Source organism: Xenopus laevis, chromosome 2L (genome assembly GCF_017654675.1).
Source record: "Xenopus laevis strain J_2021 chromosome 2L, Xenopus_laevis_v10.1, whole genome shotgun sequence".
In the NCBI taxonomy this organism is placed as follows: domain Eukaryota; kingdom Metazoa; phylum Chordata; class Amphibia; order Anura; family Pipidae; genus Xenopus; species Xenopus laevis.
The window spans coordinates 79,728,550-79,743,520 of record NC_054373.1 but is presented as its reverse complement, the minus strand read 5'-3'; the positions used below and the strand labels follow the sequence as shown (position 1 = coordinate 79,743,520).

Here is a 14,971-nt window from a genome sequence, read left to right as displayed (position 1 = left end):
AAATATTATTTTCATTTTTTTACACCAGTAGAAAGCTCGTGTGATTTAGTCCTATTATTTTCTTAGAAGAATTGGCACATTTATTCAACTTACTTTTTGAGAGTTGTGATAGCATCTGACCACAATAGGGCATATGTGACAGAACACTGTAGGCTCAGAAATAGAAAAAGAGACATTGATTTATTCAAGGCAGCCTTCAGATGGGTATGTGAAAGCTTGCCTTTTGCTGGCAGCCAGTCATTCCACACAGAGGCAAAGAAGACAGAGCCGCTCAAATGGATTCAGGGCTTTGCCTTACTGAACTTGCAGCTCTGTTCCTTTCGCTAATTGGTTACATCTGCTGCTTGGTGGCTTTATTCATACCTCGCTGGTTGATTGTCTCGTCAGGTATGCTTGTCAATGAAAGCTATCAACTTGGTTTGTGGCAGACCTGTGCCATTCAAGATGTGGGTTCAAGAGTATGTCAAGATTTCCAAACTATCCTTGACTTGCCTCTTCAGATCCAGTTGGGTCGTGTACTTATGTGTCTTTCGGTATCCTGTGGGGTGCTCGGATTTATGGTCTCCACACCTGCACTGACCTGTCTGAAGTGTCTTGATGACCAAGATAAATATGTTCGAAAAATAGCAATTATGATTGGAGGAGGTCTTTTTTTACTAGCCGGCGCCTCATCCACCTGTTTTGTATCCTACTTTGCTTATGATGCCTTTGTGAAATTTTGGAACTTACCCAAAGACATTCCTCGTTTTGAATATGGAAGTGCTATGTTTTCTGGCTGGACTGGTGGGTTATTCTTAATAGCAGGCGGAAGTGTACTCATTGTTTCCCATTTCTACAGTGGCCAAGGAGAAACTTCACCAGTGGGTTCAAATGCTACAACCATAAACCTTGAATCTGTCTAAAAGTCTATTATTGCTAATATTTATTCCAGAATTACATTTTTATAATCAAACTGCTTTTACTATTCAAATTGTAAAATATTTCTTCTCAATAAAATGCAGATAAATCACAGAAGTGTTACTGTTTTATCCTTAGAAGTAAAAGGAATGTCAAGTCACAAATAATGTCTTTTCTTTTCCACATGTGTGCTGTTTTACAATGAAGGGTAATCTGGGAATAATAGGAGCCTTTGTGTAAGTACTTTACTCACATGCTTTTTGAATTAGCCCCCACCCCTCAGCAAGCCCAAGCTGTAGGCATAGCAATTTCCCATTCAGCCCAAATACATGTAAAAGCCAGAAAATTCCCACACAAGTTGCATATTTGAATTTGTTTATTTTTGATGATCTTGTAAAATCAATATATGCTTTGTTACTACAGACCTGGCCTAGATTGCATTTGCTAGAATGTGTAGTTTATACAGAAAATGTTTCTCGGGTTAGAGAAATTAATTTGTCTAGCTCTGAAAATGATGAGGCAAGAAAATAAATAAATAAAAAAAAGATGACTTGTTTGGACTTGTTTGCAGTGAAATGATTATATTTTTAATAGTCGTACCATTTGAGATTTCATAGAACTCTGTATATCAAATATACCTACACCATATAATCAGCAAATTATATCAGTATGGTGCATTTGTAGTCCAAAAGTTATTATACATACATACATGCATAGCCATACCTTTACATGGTTGAATATAAAGTTATTATACCAGACTTATTTTACCAGTTAGATTATGTCATACTCTACTCATACAGATGTTGGATGCAAACTAGATTGTATTTGAGCTAATTGGCAGCCTATTGTTAGTGTGTGGGGCTAAAACTATGGTGGCATCCCTAATAAAATATTTGATTATCAGATCTTTGCTTTTATTTTTTAACTTGTAGGTGATGGTCTAATTCTCTAATCTAATTGTCTAATTCTGTCTAATTCTCTGATCAAATTGCTGATTGGCTGCTATGGGCACCCTCACCATTGATGTTTTTCTCCAATGTTTTACACAGCATGATAAATACCCCCCCCCATAGTTCCCCTCTCCCAGCACCAATATCAGCAGCCCACTGTTTCTGTCTAAACTCTCAACTGTGGAAGGATCTGGGGTGGACAGGGGGTCCCGTCTCCCACGGGACCTGATGGTGGCGATGAGCTGGTGGCAATTGGTAGGGAATGGCGGGCCCAGTGGTTGCAAATTTTGCCCACCGGGCCCTTGGGCATCTGGTTCAACTACTTTGAAAGCAGCACTCTGTGGCTTTCTTTCCTGTTTATCCTAGGTGTCGCTCCGTAGAATAAAGATGGCCATAGACGGGCTGATAAGAGTCCAAAATCCAACTGAATCTGCACTGTTTGGCTAAACGAAAACATTTTCAATCTTACACTACTGGACTTGGTAGGTCAGTTTGTTTATATGGACAACGCACAGAGACAGTAAAGATGGAGGCAATGCCTAAGGACGTTTGCAAAAAGCCCAGGGGAAAAAACTGGGGCTACCTAACAGTTTGCCTCTAGTGAATTATGGTTCTTTAATCTCTGTTGACTTGTAAACCACCTTTTGTTTGCAAGTATGTGTTTGAGTGCCTTGTCTTCAGTATCTGGAAAACTTCTGAAGTAACTTTCTTTATACAGTTTCTGTAGTAACATGAAATCCCACCAAGTGCAAGGGTTGTAAGCAGGGGTAGAGGTATATTTAAAAAAAATATTTTGGTGAATAAGTACATATTATCCCTGTATGGGTCATATGTACTATATTATTTACATTCCTCCAATAAATGCAGCTGTTGGACTTTCTTCCTTAGTTGGTCTGAATGACTCCAATTCCATTGCATACACTTCTTCCCATTACTTCAGAGGGGGTCCAGCTTAAATACCGTGGTTATTCAGAATTTTGTACCAAAACTTGGACACATTCACATAAATGCTTGAGAGGGTGAACTTGATCTAGACAACTTACCTTTGTTTTATACATTCTTGGTCTTGTCTCTCACATAGGACAATCATGGAGGGAACATACATGACTAGTAGAGCTGGCATATATTCTTCTACTACTTCTACAGCAGGGAAATATTCATTCTGCATATCCATCTTACAATCAATGGCTCCACACATGTGGGTGGGGAGGCATGCAGTGTCTAAAAATTGATGGTTCATGAGGTTGGTGCATTTTAAATACACTTTTATCCTCATGGTTTTCACATGCCCTATTTTTTTTTTTTTTTTAAAGGATTCAAACAACTGTTTACTGCATACTGTATTTTTTGTGACTTTTATGGTGACCACATGGGTTTATTACCCCATAGTATAGTGTTAGATTAGAAGCATTGGACTAAAGAAGCATTCTGTACCTTTCTACATTCTATCCTTGCTTCTTCTTATGTTGACTGTGATATATTAAGGAGTTAAATGCAATAATATACTCAACTGATGCAATTAATTTTATCCCTTTATAATAAATTCTTCAATCACATTATTTACTAGCACATATGGCACAATGATACTGAATATTAAAAAAAACACCCTATGCTTTTATAAATATAGGCACCTTAATTCTCCAAATGGTCAAATTTTCAGGATAATATTATCAATAGAAATAAAGCCCATACATGTCTAGTACAGAAAAATGAAACCACACATCTAGGTTTTTGTTCTTACTTCTATACAGCATTTTTTATGAGAATTTCTTGTTCTTTACAGACATGTTGATATTAGAGGGACAAGTGGGATTACTTTAAAACAGTGGGTAATTTACATGGTAACAAATTAAGTTTTTGCTTTCCTTTATATAACTAATTACTGATTTGTTACTGTAGGTTATTGCTCAAGAGCAAATTTGCCCAGTGTTAATAAGTCTGTTTCCTTTACTTTTTTTTGCCTACGTACATCAAATAATACAATTACAGGCAATAAGTAAAAATATTAAAACAATGCATTGGTTTGTCCCAGAATAATAATAATAATGGTTGACCTGTAGCATTCCAACATAAACTTAACTTATTTAAAGGGGTTGTTCATGTTTAAATGAACTTTTAGTATGATGTAGAGAGTGATATTCTTTTTTATAATTTTTTATTATTTGTAGTTTTTGAGTTATGTCGATTTTTATTCGGCAGCTCTCCTTTTTGCAATTTCCACAATGTGGTGGCTAGGGTCCAAATTACCCTAGCAACCATGCATTGATTTGAATAAGAGACTGGAATATGAATAGGAGAAGGCCTTATTAGAAAGATGAGTAATAAAAAATAACTATAAATGTGTAGCCTCAAAGAGCATTTGTTTTCTTGATGGGGGGGTCAGTGACTATTTGAAAGCTGGAAAGAGTCAGAAGAAGGTGGCAAATAATTCAAAAACTATATATATATATAAATTAAGGCCAGTTGAAAAGTTGCTTAGAATTAGCCAGTATATAACATACTAAAAGTTAACCTAAAGGTGAGCCGCCCCTTTAAGTATAAACAAAATATGTGACCTTTAATAATTTTCTTAAAAGTAACATTATAAACATCATTTTGCAACTGAGCTGTAATAATAATTTACTTGTATTAAATCAATAGGACGAAAACAATAGAAATCAAAAGAAAAATATATATTTACAACTTTTCATCTAATTCAAAAGCGCCATTAGGAATTCCATCACAATTTAGTATGTGATTTGAACTTCTTCTGGATGCAATGCTTCTAGTCCTGGATGTTCCACTAGTGGCGAAACTTAGACCATCACAAAGTATATCACCAGAAGACAATGGAAAGACCCTTGGATCCATATGGTAAGGCAGTTTGTAAGAAAGAAAAAAAGCCCCACTAATGAACAGAAGAATAGCAGACACAATCCCGACAGCAATAGCAGCACCAACTTCCTGCTTCTCTGGGCTGGACGGCATATCATAGGAACTTGGAAAGTATATGCTGAAGTTGTTTACAACCGAATGTAGGTTCCACGCCACTGGAATTATAATGCACACACTAGAGAGCATAGTGAGCACTCCTCCAGCAATAAACCTTCTTGGGATCACAGTTACATTAGGTCTACCTTGATATACATTCTTAAGTCCAAAGACGCAAAATGCTTTTCCTGCTGCCCCCAGTATAATAGCTACTATCATGAGTCCTTGTGCAACAAAAATCTCCCGTGGTACAAAGGAATCCTGAACATTGAATTCCTGGCAGTACATTACCTTTTGGTCAGGAGATACTAGTAGATCACTGAAGAAACATGTTCGCCAGATGCCTATCCAAGCAATGCCAGAAGAAATGATGGTGGTATTAGACACATACCAAACTCTCCATTGTACAAGTCCTGTAGTGATTGAGCCCAAAATCCAGCCAACAGTAGCAAATGCAAACCCAGCAAGTTGAAGATTTGCAGTATGGGCAAGGTAGGGCATGACCTGGAGTTCCTTGGCGGCTGTGCCGAAATTTACCCCGCATCACTTGTTCATAGATATTACCAGCTGACCACTGAAAATGAAAAGATAAATTATAAAAATGATAGCAAAAAACAATGTATTTTGTGCTATAAACTAGCACAGTAATCTTTTGCTTACTGCTGTCTGCTCAGCCTTCTACCTATCCCTTTCAGATGTATAATGTAGTTTGACACCTCCAGTTGCCAAGAGACAGTCAGTATTTCCAACCAGTAAGACTAGAAAGGAAAGAATGATAATGCATGCAAGGACCAACATGGCAACAATATTGTATGTTGACTGGTGATGAAGTAATGTGTAAGCAGTGGAGTCACTGGCGCTTATGTTTCATGAGTGAAGTCAGAGAGGTTAAAGATAGCATTAAATATAATCTATTAGAATTTATTACGGTAAGAATACAAATGATTTCACTACATATTCTTCTGGCTACAGTGAAACTGTTGTGGACTAGAAATCCAAAAGAAATTCTTATGAACACTTATGGAATATAAAAGCTGGGTTTTAATTAAAGACACTAGACAGCAAAAGATTCTCTAAAAACTCTAGGATAAACTCTAAAAACTCTAGGATTTAAGATGTTTTTACACTTTAGGGTTGGATTGTCAATTCTCAAGATATTCAAACACTCCTGCCTCAGGCTATTTCACCTATGGTCACCATATAAACAGAGTGTAATACATTGTCTATTTACTCTCTTTTACTCCTGTTAGTATATACACAACTGAGTATCTTTAAGGTAAGGGTACGTGGGCAGATTCAGGGAGATTAGTCGCCCCAGCGACAAATCGTCTCTTCTTCAGGGCGACAATCTCCCCGAACTGCCTTCCCCTACCTTCCCTTCCCGCCAGCTATAATGAAAAGTTCCAGCGGGATGGCACTCACGAAGCTTTATTTTCCGAAGTCTCCTCGTGAGCCGACTTCGGGCGACGTCAGTTATGCTGGGTTGGGTCAGTGCAATCCTTCAATAGGATGGTGTAGAAATATAAACTGTGAAGCTGTGCTGTGGTTATGTGACAGAGTTGGTGGGTTTGGAGTATTTCTTTAGTAATAATATTAACACTTTTCTATTAATTACAGTCAATTAGTCTAGATTTTTACACTCAAGTAAGTTTTAAAACAGGTATGGGCAAGGGCGTTTCTGCCATGAGGCAAGGTACCTTGCCTCAGGTGGCTTCTCTCCAGAAGTTACCAAGTGCAGCAAAAAGCCACTCCTGGTAACTTTAAAAGCAGAATTTCAGTTTTTTTAAACTGGAAATTTGACTTTTCTAGCTCAGAGAGTGCAATTTAGATTTTCAGGTAAGTGCGACAGGCAGGGGGGGTCTGCATTTTGAACGCTGCCTCAGGCGGCATTACAGGCTGGAGCATGCCTGGGTATGGGACCCATTATCCGGAAACCAGTTATCTAGAAGGCTCTAATTTACAGAAAGCCCATCTCCCATAGGCTACATTTTATCTAAATAATCCATATTTCTTAAAAAGTATTTCCTTTTTTCTGTAATAATCAAACAGTACCTTGTACTTGATCCAAACTAAGATATAATTCATGTTTATTGGAAGCAAAACCAGCCTATTGGGTTTATTTAATGTTTACTTGATTTTCTAGTAGATTTACGGAAAGATCAGTTATCCGGAAAACCACAGGTCCTGAGCATGAGGTTCCATACCTGTACTAGTGATAGTGCTGTCATTTACACAAATATTGTATTAATCACTCTGTTAAATTCATAAAAGTAATGTGTTTTAAATGACAAAACTGAAAGATAATCTGGAATACTAATATATCTCAATGTATGTTAGTATAGGCGTGTGCAAGCAATTGAACTTTCTTATCAGCATACTAGCTTGGGGCCATGCAGGTCACCCAGCGTGACTCTAGCTCATGTAGCTGACATTCGATAGCCACACTTTCGTCACTTTGCTGGAGACAGACAGGGAAAGTGAGACCCTGTATCATTTTTAAAACAGATGAACAGATAACAGATCCCATACCTATAATAGCATAAAGCCAAAATGACACAGTGATCTCCATATTTGTGACTGATATTGCCGGTAAGCAGCCTTCTCATTGGTGTATTCACTTCAATCCACAATTAAGTTTTTAGAAATCTTCTTTAAATAACTGGGGGAGCAGTGGGGCCAACTTAATGGTTTTCATTTCTTTGTAGTATTTTACAATTGTATTTGTGTTTGTTGATATCTTTTTTTCCCCAATCAGAAATCAGTTCACACCCTATAGCAGTGGTACAAATAATACACAAATCATCCATCTGCATAAAAGGGAGTTGTCTTCCATGTCACCATTATTGTTGGGTTTAGCTGTATGTTTCTTGACATCTGTATTTAGAAGCTGACATAAAATAGCTGAGTGTATTTTATACCCATGTGATTTGACATGAATTGATACTAAGATAAATATCAAAATATATATTTAAGATGCTTTTAACTGAAAGCACCGACAGTGGAATGCAGTAAAAATTATATGATGCATCATTAACATATTCTTTGACATTTTTTGCATCAGGAATTCAAATTGCTCATAGCACATTTTAAAGATTTGTTTGGAAGTGGTGTATTTTGGGGGAATAAGAAGCTTTATTACATACTCTACACACTATAGAATTTGCTAAATACTTTGTTTCTTACAAAAGGGACAATTGATCTCAAAAAGGAAACATAGTTCCGACTGAGCAGATTTCCTACAGGTGACAAAGGTGTGCTTAGTTCTAGCAACCCATAGCAGCAGAACAGTAGGTATCATTTAATTCTCTGCTCTTTGACATCAAACATCTGATTTGTTGCGATCAGGTAACTAGTTGCTACTTTCTCTAGCAACCAGCCATTGGTTTGGCAGTATGAAAGTCACACTGGTAAAAGAAAGTGTTTTATATTTTCTGTACATAAGTAAGTTACAGTCTTTTAATCAGTGTCTAAGCAAAGCAAAGTTTTAAGACAGTAACAGTTATAACAAAAGTGTGCCTATTGTGTGTCATTTTTTAATAAGTGGTCATCATAAAATGATCTGTTGGCCTGTAAAATCACAAAGAGAACATCACCCTAATAAAAAGAGAAATAAATGGCTATAATAAATATTATAGACCCTGTGTCATTGAAAATTGATCAAAAAACAGTTTATCGATGTTTACTGGCATGTCTCACAGAGAGAGGATTTCAGCTAGCAGTCGCGTGCATTATATAGCAGATATCTGCTCCATGTGTGTGCAATACAGTTCTGCCATTGTACACACATCTGTCTGTCTGTCGATTGATTTATCAAACTATGTACGTATCAATCCATCGGTGAGTCTGTCTTTCTCTCAGTCCACCAGCATCATCACATTTTCTAGTATCTTTCTCACTGTAACTTGATTATGAATATAACCCCAAACCTGGGAATTCGTTTCAAATCCATTTTCATAATTAATTATGCCATGACTTCAACACATAAACTTTTATGCTTTTCATTTATTCTCTGTATAGACTCCATCTTGCTCATTATGTTTTCAGTGCACAGCGATGTTCATTCTCAGCAGCTGAATTCAGCCACGTTGCATGTGCGTGTCATTTCATGTGTATTTAAAATGACTTGGCAGATCTGTTATCGGAGCACTGCAAGCCAATCCAAACAGGGCCATCATGTTGCTGATTTTGATAGCAGATATGCAGCTCTGCTTAATCACATTTTCAATGAAGAAACAAAATGATTGTAAGTGCAATGCTTGCAATCAGGAACATTAGTATTACTAGAAGTGGCTACATTCTAGCTTTGTCTCTTTTTGAAACTGAATACAATTTATTCTATATTTATTACTTGTCCAATACTTCCATGTGGAATTGTTACGTCTACACACTGACTTTTTACACAAGCCCAAGTGACATATATGAATACACAAACCACTTCTTCATAGGATCTGTGTCATGGAGACAGCAGGGCCCATTTACTAACAGACGGTACACTGCAAAGCTCAACCTTGTGTAAATCACAGTGTTATTTACAAAGGCACTTACATAGTTACATAGTTAGGGATGTAGCGAACTGTTCGCCGGCGAACTTGTTCGCGCGAACTTCGACCGTTCGTGTCCGCCGAATGTTCGCGGACGTCGCGCGACGTTCGCATTTTGAGTTCGCGTTCGATTCGAATACAAATCGTTCGACCATTCGACCATTCGAATTCCTTCGACCGCTAAAAATCGAACGATTTCCATTCATTCGAACGATTGTAAGCATTCGAATGAATGAAAAGCATTCGATCGAATGCTTCGATCGTTCGATTCGAATGAAAATCGTTCGATCGAACGATTAAAATCCTTCGATCGTTCGATTCGAACGATTTTAGCGGGTGTTCGAAGTTCGCGAACTGTTCGCGAACGTTCGCATTTTTTGCCGGTGTTCGCGAACGGCGTTCGCGAACACCAAATCGGCAGTTCGCTACATCCCTATACATAGTAACATTGGGTTGAAAAAAAATATCTACACATACTTATTCACACCATTCTATACTTGCAACTAAAACACAAGTTGCACCTACTTTGCTGCATAAGGTGCAAAGTATAAAGTACTGGGCATACGGACCAAGGTTGCAAGGGACCCTGCCTTCAGGAAGTGTGAATTTCAGTTGTAAAAAGTTATGCAATATACACGGTTACATTCAGGTAACTAAGACCATAGGCCACAGCACAGATTTAGCACAGAAAAGGAGTCTGACACCACCTTCAAGAGTTCAAATGCAGCTTGGCTGGCTTTAATTTGGAACAAAATCAATGCTTTAACACCCTCACTGGTGTTTACATAGACACAGCTTTTCAGCACTCACAGACATGGATGTACACAAGTCCCGGAATCCAGTGTTAGACTCACTCGTGACACTCTCCAACACTTTAACTCAGTGAGGAATAACAATCTCTTTCCCAGCTACTTTCACACACGCACCTCCTTCCTACACATGGAGGTGTCCACTGGCCACTCACTCTCCTCCACTCAAGAAGGTCTCAAGGGGGAAGCCCTGAGGTGTAGTCTTACACCTCATTTTAACTACAGCTCATCTGCAGCCTAATTACTTAGCTACCTTTACCTGGGCAGCTGAACACACTTAATGGAGCATGCTATGGATGGCCCATCCTGCTCTCCTCCATTAATTCCAGGGACCCATTATCCAGCTTTTCCTAAGCCTGTACACAAATGTAGCCATGCTTGGTGCAACAATAAATATCTTCCCTGGAGTTTTACTGTATATTCACCAGTCTTATACTGGTGAAATACACACAATATTGTGCCCTTTTCACCTTTTAAAACACCCACACAATTTGTTCATGTCATACCATATGTGAGGAAAATTACCAGGAAGAGAACACTACAGGGCCAATTTACTAACATTCGGAATTCTATTTTTTCATGAATCATATTTTTTCCTCTAAAAAAAAGTCTAAAAATTGACGATTTAATTGTATGGAAAAACTCACATTTTTTTTTTTTTTAATTTTTAGCACATTGTTCCGTTTTTTTTCCATTTGTACATTTTATATTCGGATCTTTTAATAACTTTCTTTAGCATTCAGGGTTTTAGAGAAACAGAGTTTAATTGTGGTTTCAATCTAAAATACCACTAAAATTCCACCTTTAATAAACGGGCCTCTATATTTTAGTTTGTACCAGAATTTTACACATTGGAAGAGGTTTGTAAAAGTTCATTTAAAGGAGAACCAATGATTCAGGACAAAAGCTGGGACTGTTTTCTGTACAAGGTGGCTCAGTATGATCCCATTTATTACAGTGGAATATTTTAGACTACATTGAATTTTTATACATGCCCCTAAGCATTAGTTGGTTAAAGTGCGACAGACAGCAATACTGACTTGTTAAGGTATGGGACCTGTTATCCAGAATGCTCGGGACCTGGGGTTTTCCAGATAACGGATATTTCTATAATTTGGATCTTCATACCTTAAGTCTACTAGAAAATCATGTAAACATTAAATTAACCGGATTTATTTATATATTTTAGCACTTGTTTAAACACGCTACATAAGCTGTTTTGTAATGTTTTACTAAAAACCAGTGTCAAAATTGTCACCAAATAATGACAGAATTGTTTGCAATTTCTATCACCACCATAACAGCCATGCTTGCACAATAATTACAGACAATTTTTACATACTTTAGTATACGGGCACTTTATTGACATATTGGCAGAAATATTGTAAGGCCACTAGACACTGGTCTTCAGTTTTTAATCATGGAGTTTTTTAAATTACACTTTTGTTTTTCTGCACCTCTTTAGGTGCAGAAACAGAAACAGAGAATCAAGATAATCAATCAATCAATTCAGTCAGTGCAGGGAGCCCAGGACAACATTTTCATTTACACACTAGAAAAAGGCAGAGACCATACAAAATAAGTTTTGAAGACCAAAGAAAAAGTTGCTTACAACAGGTTCCTCTGTATCATACTGATGTAAGAATTTAATAAATTGGTTTAGCATAAACTAGTATTAGCGAACCATGTGAGTTTAAAGTCTGCGGAGGAAATAACTGTCTACTGAACATTATTGCTCTGTGAAATGTATTTTTTAATTTGGTCTTTTTTTACTTACTGCCCTATGAGATATTACAAAGGTGAACTTGACTTGTATGAAATCCAGTCATGTACTATAGTTTTAAAAGCCCCTAGGGCATATTTATTAAGCTTTGTAAAAAAACAGCGGTATAATACACCACACAGCGCCAGGCTACACCGGGAAAAAACGGTGTAAAAGCCGTAAAAATGACTTCCGCCAGAAGCAATGTAAAATAATGGCGGCAAATCTGGCATTCGCATGGAGTCGCAGCTTTTTTTACACCATCTAATTTCGTTTTACACAGCATAATGTATACAGTATGCCCCTTTGTGTAGATAATTATGTAGAACTACTGTACAGTATACATAGATAAATAGATACATACATAGATAAATATAGATTTTTAGCTTGTATATATGGCACAGGTATGGGATACTGGTTATCCAGAAAACTATAAATTAGGGAAGAGCCATCTCCCATAGACTCCATTTTAAGAAAATAATTCAGATCTTAAAATTGATTTTCTTTTTCTCTGTAATAATAAATAACAGTACCTTGTAGTTGATCCAAACGAACATATGATTAATGCTTATTGGAAGCAAAAAATCCTATTGAGTTTATTTAATATTTAAAGTAGACTTATTGCTATACATATATGTGATAATGTACATGGATATATTAAGGCAAACACTTACCTATAAAATTGGTATTGAAAAATATTGTAAAATCACAGCAAGATAAATAGCTGAAGAGTGTGAAATACTTACGGTGTGGCTCTTGTTGCTGACATGTTATTATGGAAAGCTCTGTACAGCGAGTGGCTGAAATACGGGATCCCAGTGATTTCAGTGAGGGCCGTGCAAGGCACATCCAGGAAGTGCAGGTACCAGGCTAAGGCTCCCTACCTTGTCTCTCACCCAGAAAGTCAACATCGATGAAATAAAGTTAATCATTAACAGGAGACAGAAATAGTGTCATTTTTACAATTATGTTCAAACATATCCCTCAGGAAAATAATGTGAGTTAGATAACATGCCTGCTGGTACATAATATAAGTTAAAGGGTAAAAACTATCATAATCTGTATGTTCAATATACACACCCATCCACTGTACATTACTATGGAATATGCTGGTGCTATATAAACCTTAGTAATAATAACAATGATGCATGTGATATACAATTACACAATTACACTTATACATCTACAGATAAAAATCAATGGAGAGGATGTATGAATAAGATCCAGATTCAATACATCAAAGAGGGGAAGTGAACAAAAATAGAAATATCTCAGTATAGATTGAGCAAACATCAAACTTCTAGGGGAATACAGTGAAAGCCAGTGGCGGAACTACCGGGGGAGCAGGGGGTGCGAGCGGGCCAGGGCCCGCACCCCCTCAGGGCCCCCCGGCAGTCCGTTCGCCACTGAAAATGCGGCCGTACGGAGGGGGGCGGGGCCCGGCTGCGCGTCACGCACCAGGGCCCGTCCCCCTCTAGGATCGCTACTGGAAAGCCAATTTTACATCCCCTGATTTTGTTTTCCTGCATTTTAAACTGTTCTTCTGTAATTCCACCAATATACAGGTATAGGATCTTTTATCCAGAAACCTGTTAGTACAGGAAGGCCGTCTCCCATAGACTCAATTTTAATCAAATAATTCACATTTTTAAAAAATGATTTCCTTTTTCTCTGTAATAATTAAACATTATCTTGTACTAGATGTCAACGAAGACATAATTAATCCATATTGAATGCAAAACAATCCTATTGGGTTTAATAAATGTTTAAATTATTTTTTTTCATAGAGTTAGTTAAGTTATGAAGATCCAAATTACGGGGAAATCCCCAGCATTCTGGGTAACAGGTCCAATGCCTGTATAATGCAGAAAACAATTTCCTGATTTTCACATTTTCTAGGATTTTACACCATTTTTTTCTGGTCCCCTGAAAAAGAGAAAATGGAGTTAGTACTATGTATTTCTTTGCTAGTTGTTAGTGAACCCAAATCTGACTCAATGGCGTCAAAATGTTAACATTTGGCAATAACCTATTAACAGTGTTACTGATATTATTATTATTTATTGTGTAACTAATAGGTCACATTAGCATACAGCCCCTGTAGGTGCTCCCGTTAATCTTATTTCCAGCACTTACTATAGATTTGATGGCTATACTGTATTATTTATTATCCTTTATTTTTATAATGCTAACATAGCAAACAACGTGTTACAAATATCATCATTCACAGAACTTCCTGCCCCAGTATAGCATGTGGAGGTCACTTTTCATGTGATTTTAATGGTTTCTGCGAGTTACATAAGCCTAGCCCCCTGCTCTCCTGTTGATCTGTCTGACTACTTTGCTGAGCTGGTTGACTACTGTTACTTTGTATCAACAGCCAGACTGCAACCTCCAAACCCCACACTTCCCTACACACGTGACTTCAATAAGTAAAGGAAAATGAGTGCAATGCATTGTGGGTTATGTACTTCTTGCATGGTGTCTGTAAGCTGAGAAGAAGACGTTACAATTTGTAACATCAGTGTTTTAGTCCCTCCTTCCCTGCCAGGTTTTCAAATGATGTAGAAAGAGAAGAACTGTTAAACAGCTGAATTTCAGCATAGAAAATGCCATTTTTTCTGGGTTACACAGAACTCTTTCCCCCACTATAGAATGGAGGAAAGGTTAACTACGCTAACTATACACACAGAACAGATCTTGCTATAAATTGGGCGCCACTGGTAAATTACTAATGCTTTATTCACATACCGGCTGTAAGGGCCCGAAGGAGCAGTTGGAGTGAGGACCAAGGAGGAGGCAGGTAGCAAGCCGATATCGAAGTACAAAAGGATGAGACGAGAGAATAGTCGAAGTCCAGGCCAAAGTTCAGTTCAGGCAGCGAAGAATCAATCCAAAAGACAAGCAGAAGTCGGTACACAAGAGATCAGTAGCAATAATCACACCCAGGAATACACAAGGTAAGACCTATATTTGGGCAATGACAGCAATGTCCAGAGGCTTAATATAGGCCAGGTTTTGGCGCCAATTGGACGCAATGGC

General features: G+C 37.6%; 2 protein-coding genes across 2 annotated transcripts; one reads left to right on the top strand and one right to left on the bottom strand.

Annotated features, from left to right (window-relative positions):
• Positions 1-257: 257 nt before the first annotated feature.
• On the top strand, positions 258-1,635 carry LOC108707495 (putative claudin-24). Its single transcript, XM_018245494.2, has one exon. The coding sequence runs from the start codon at positions 276-278 to the stop codon at positions 900-902; it is 627 nt and encodes a 208-aa protein (XP_018100983.1). The 5' UTR covers positions 258-275; the 3' UTR covers positions 903-1,635.
• Positions 1,636-4,294: 2,659 nt separating this feature from the next.
• On the bottom strand, positions 4,295-13,119 carry cldn34.L (claudin 34 L homeolog). The gene is made up of 2 exons (XM_041582086.1): positions 12,676-13,119; positions 4,295-5,391 (listed from the first exon to the last, which is right to left on the bottom strand). The coding sequence occupies exon 2, from the start codon at positions 5,316-5,318 to the stop codon at positions 4,524-4,526; it is 795 nt and encodes a 264-aa protein (XP_041438020.1). The 5' UTR covers positions 5,319-5,391; positions 12,676-13,119; the 3' UTR covers positions 4,295-4,523.
• Between the last annotated feature and the right edge of the window lie 1,852 nt (positions 13,120-14,971).

Excerpts from the sequence above, each read along its gene's own strand:
- LOC108707495 (XM_018245494.2), top strand. The coding sequence starts at position 276 with ATGGATTCAGGGCTTTGCCTTACTGAACTTGCAGCTCTGTTCCTTTCG.
- cldn34.L (XM_041582086.1), bottom strand. The coding sequence starts at position 5,318 with ATGCCCTACCTTGCCCATACTGCAAATCTTCAACTTGCTGGGTTTGCA.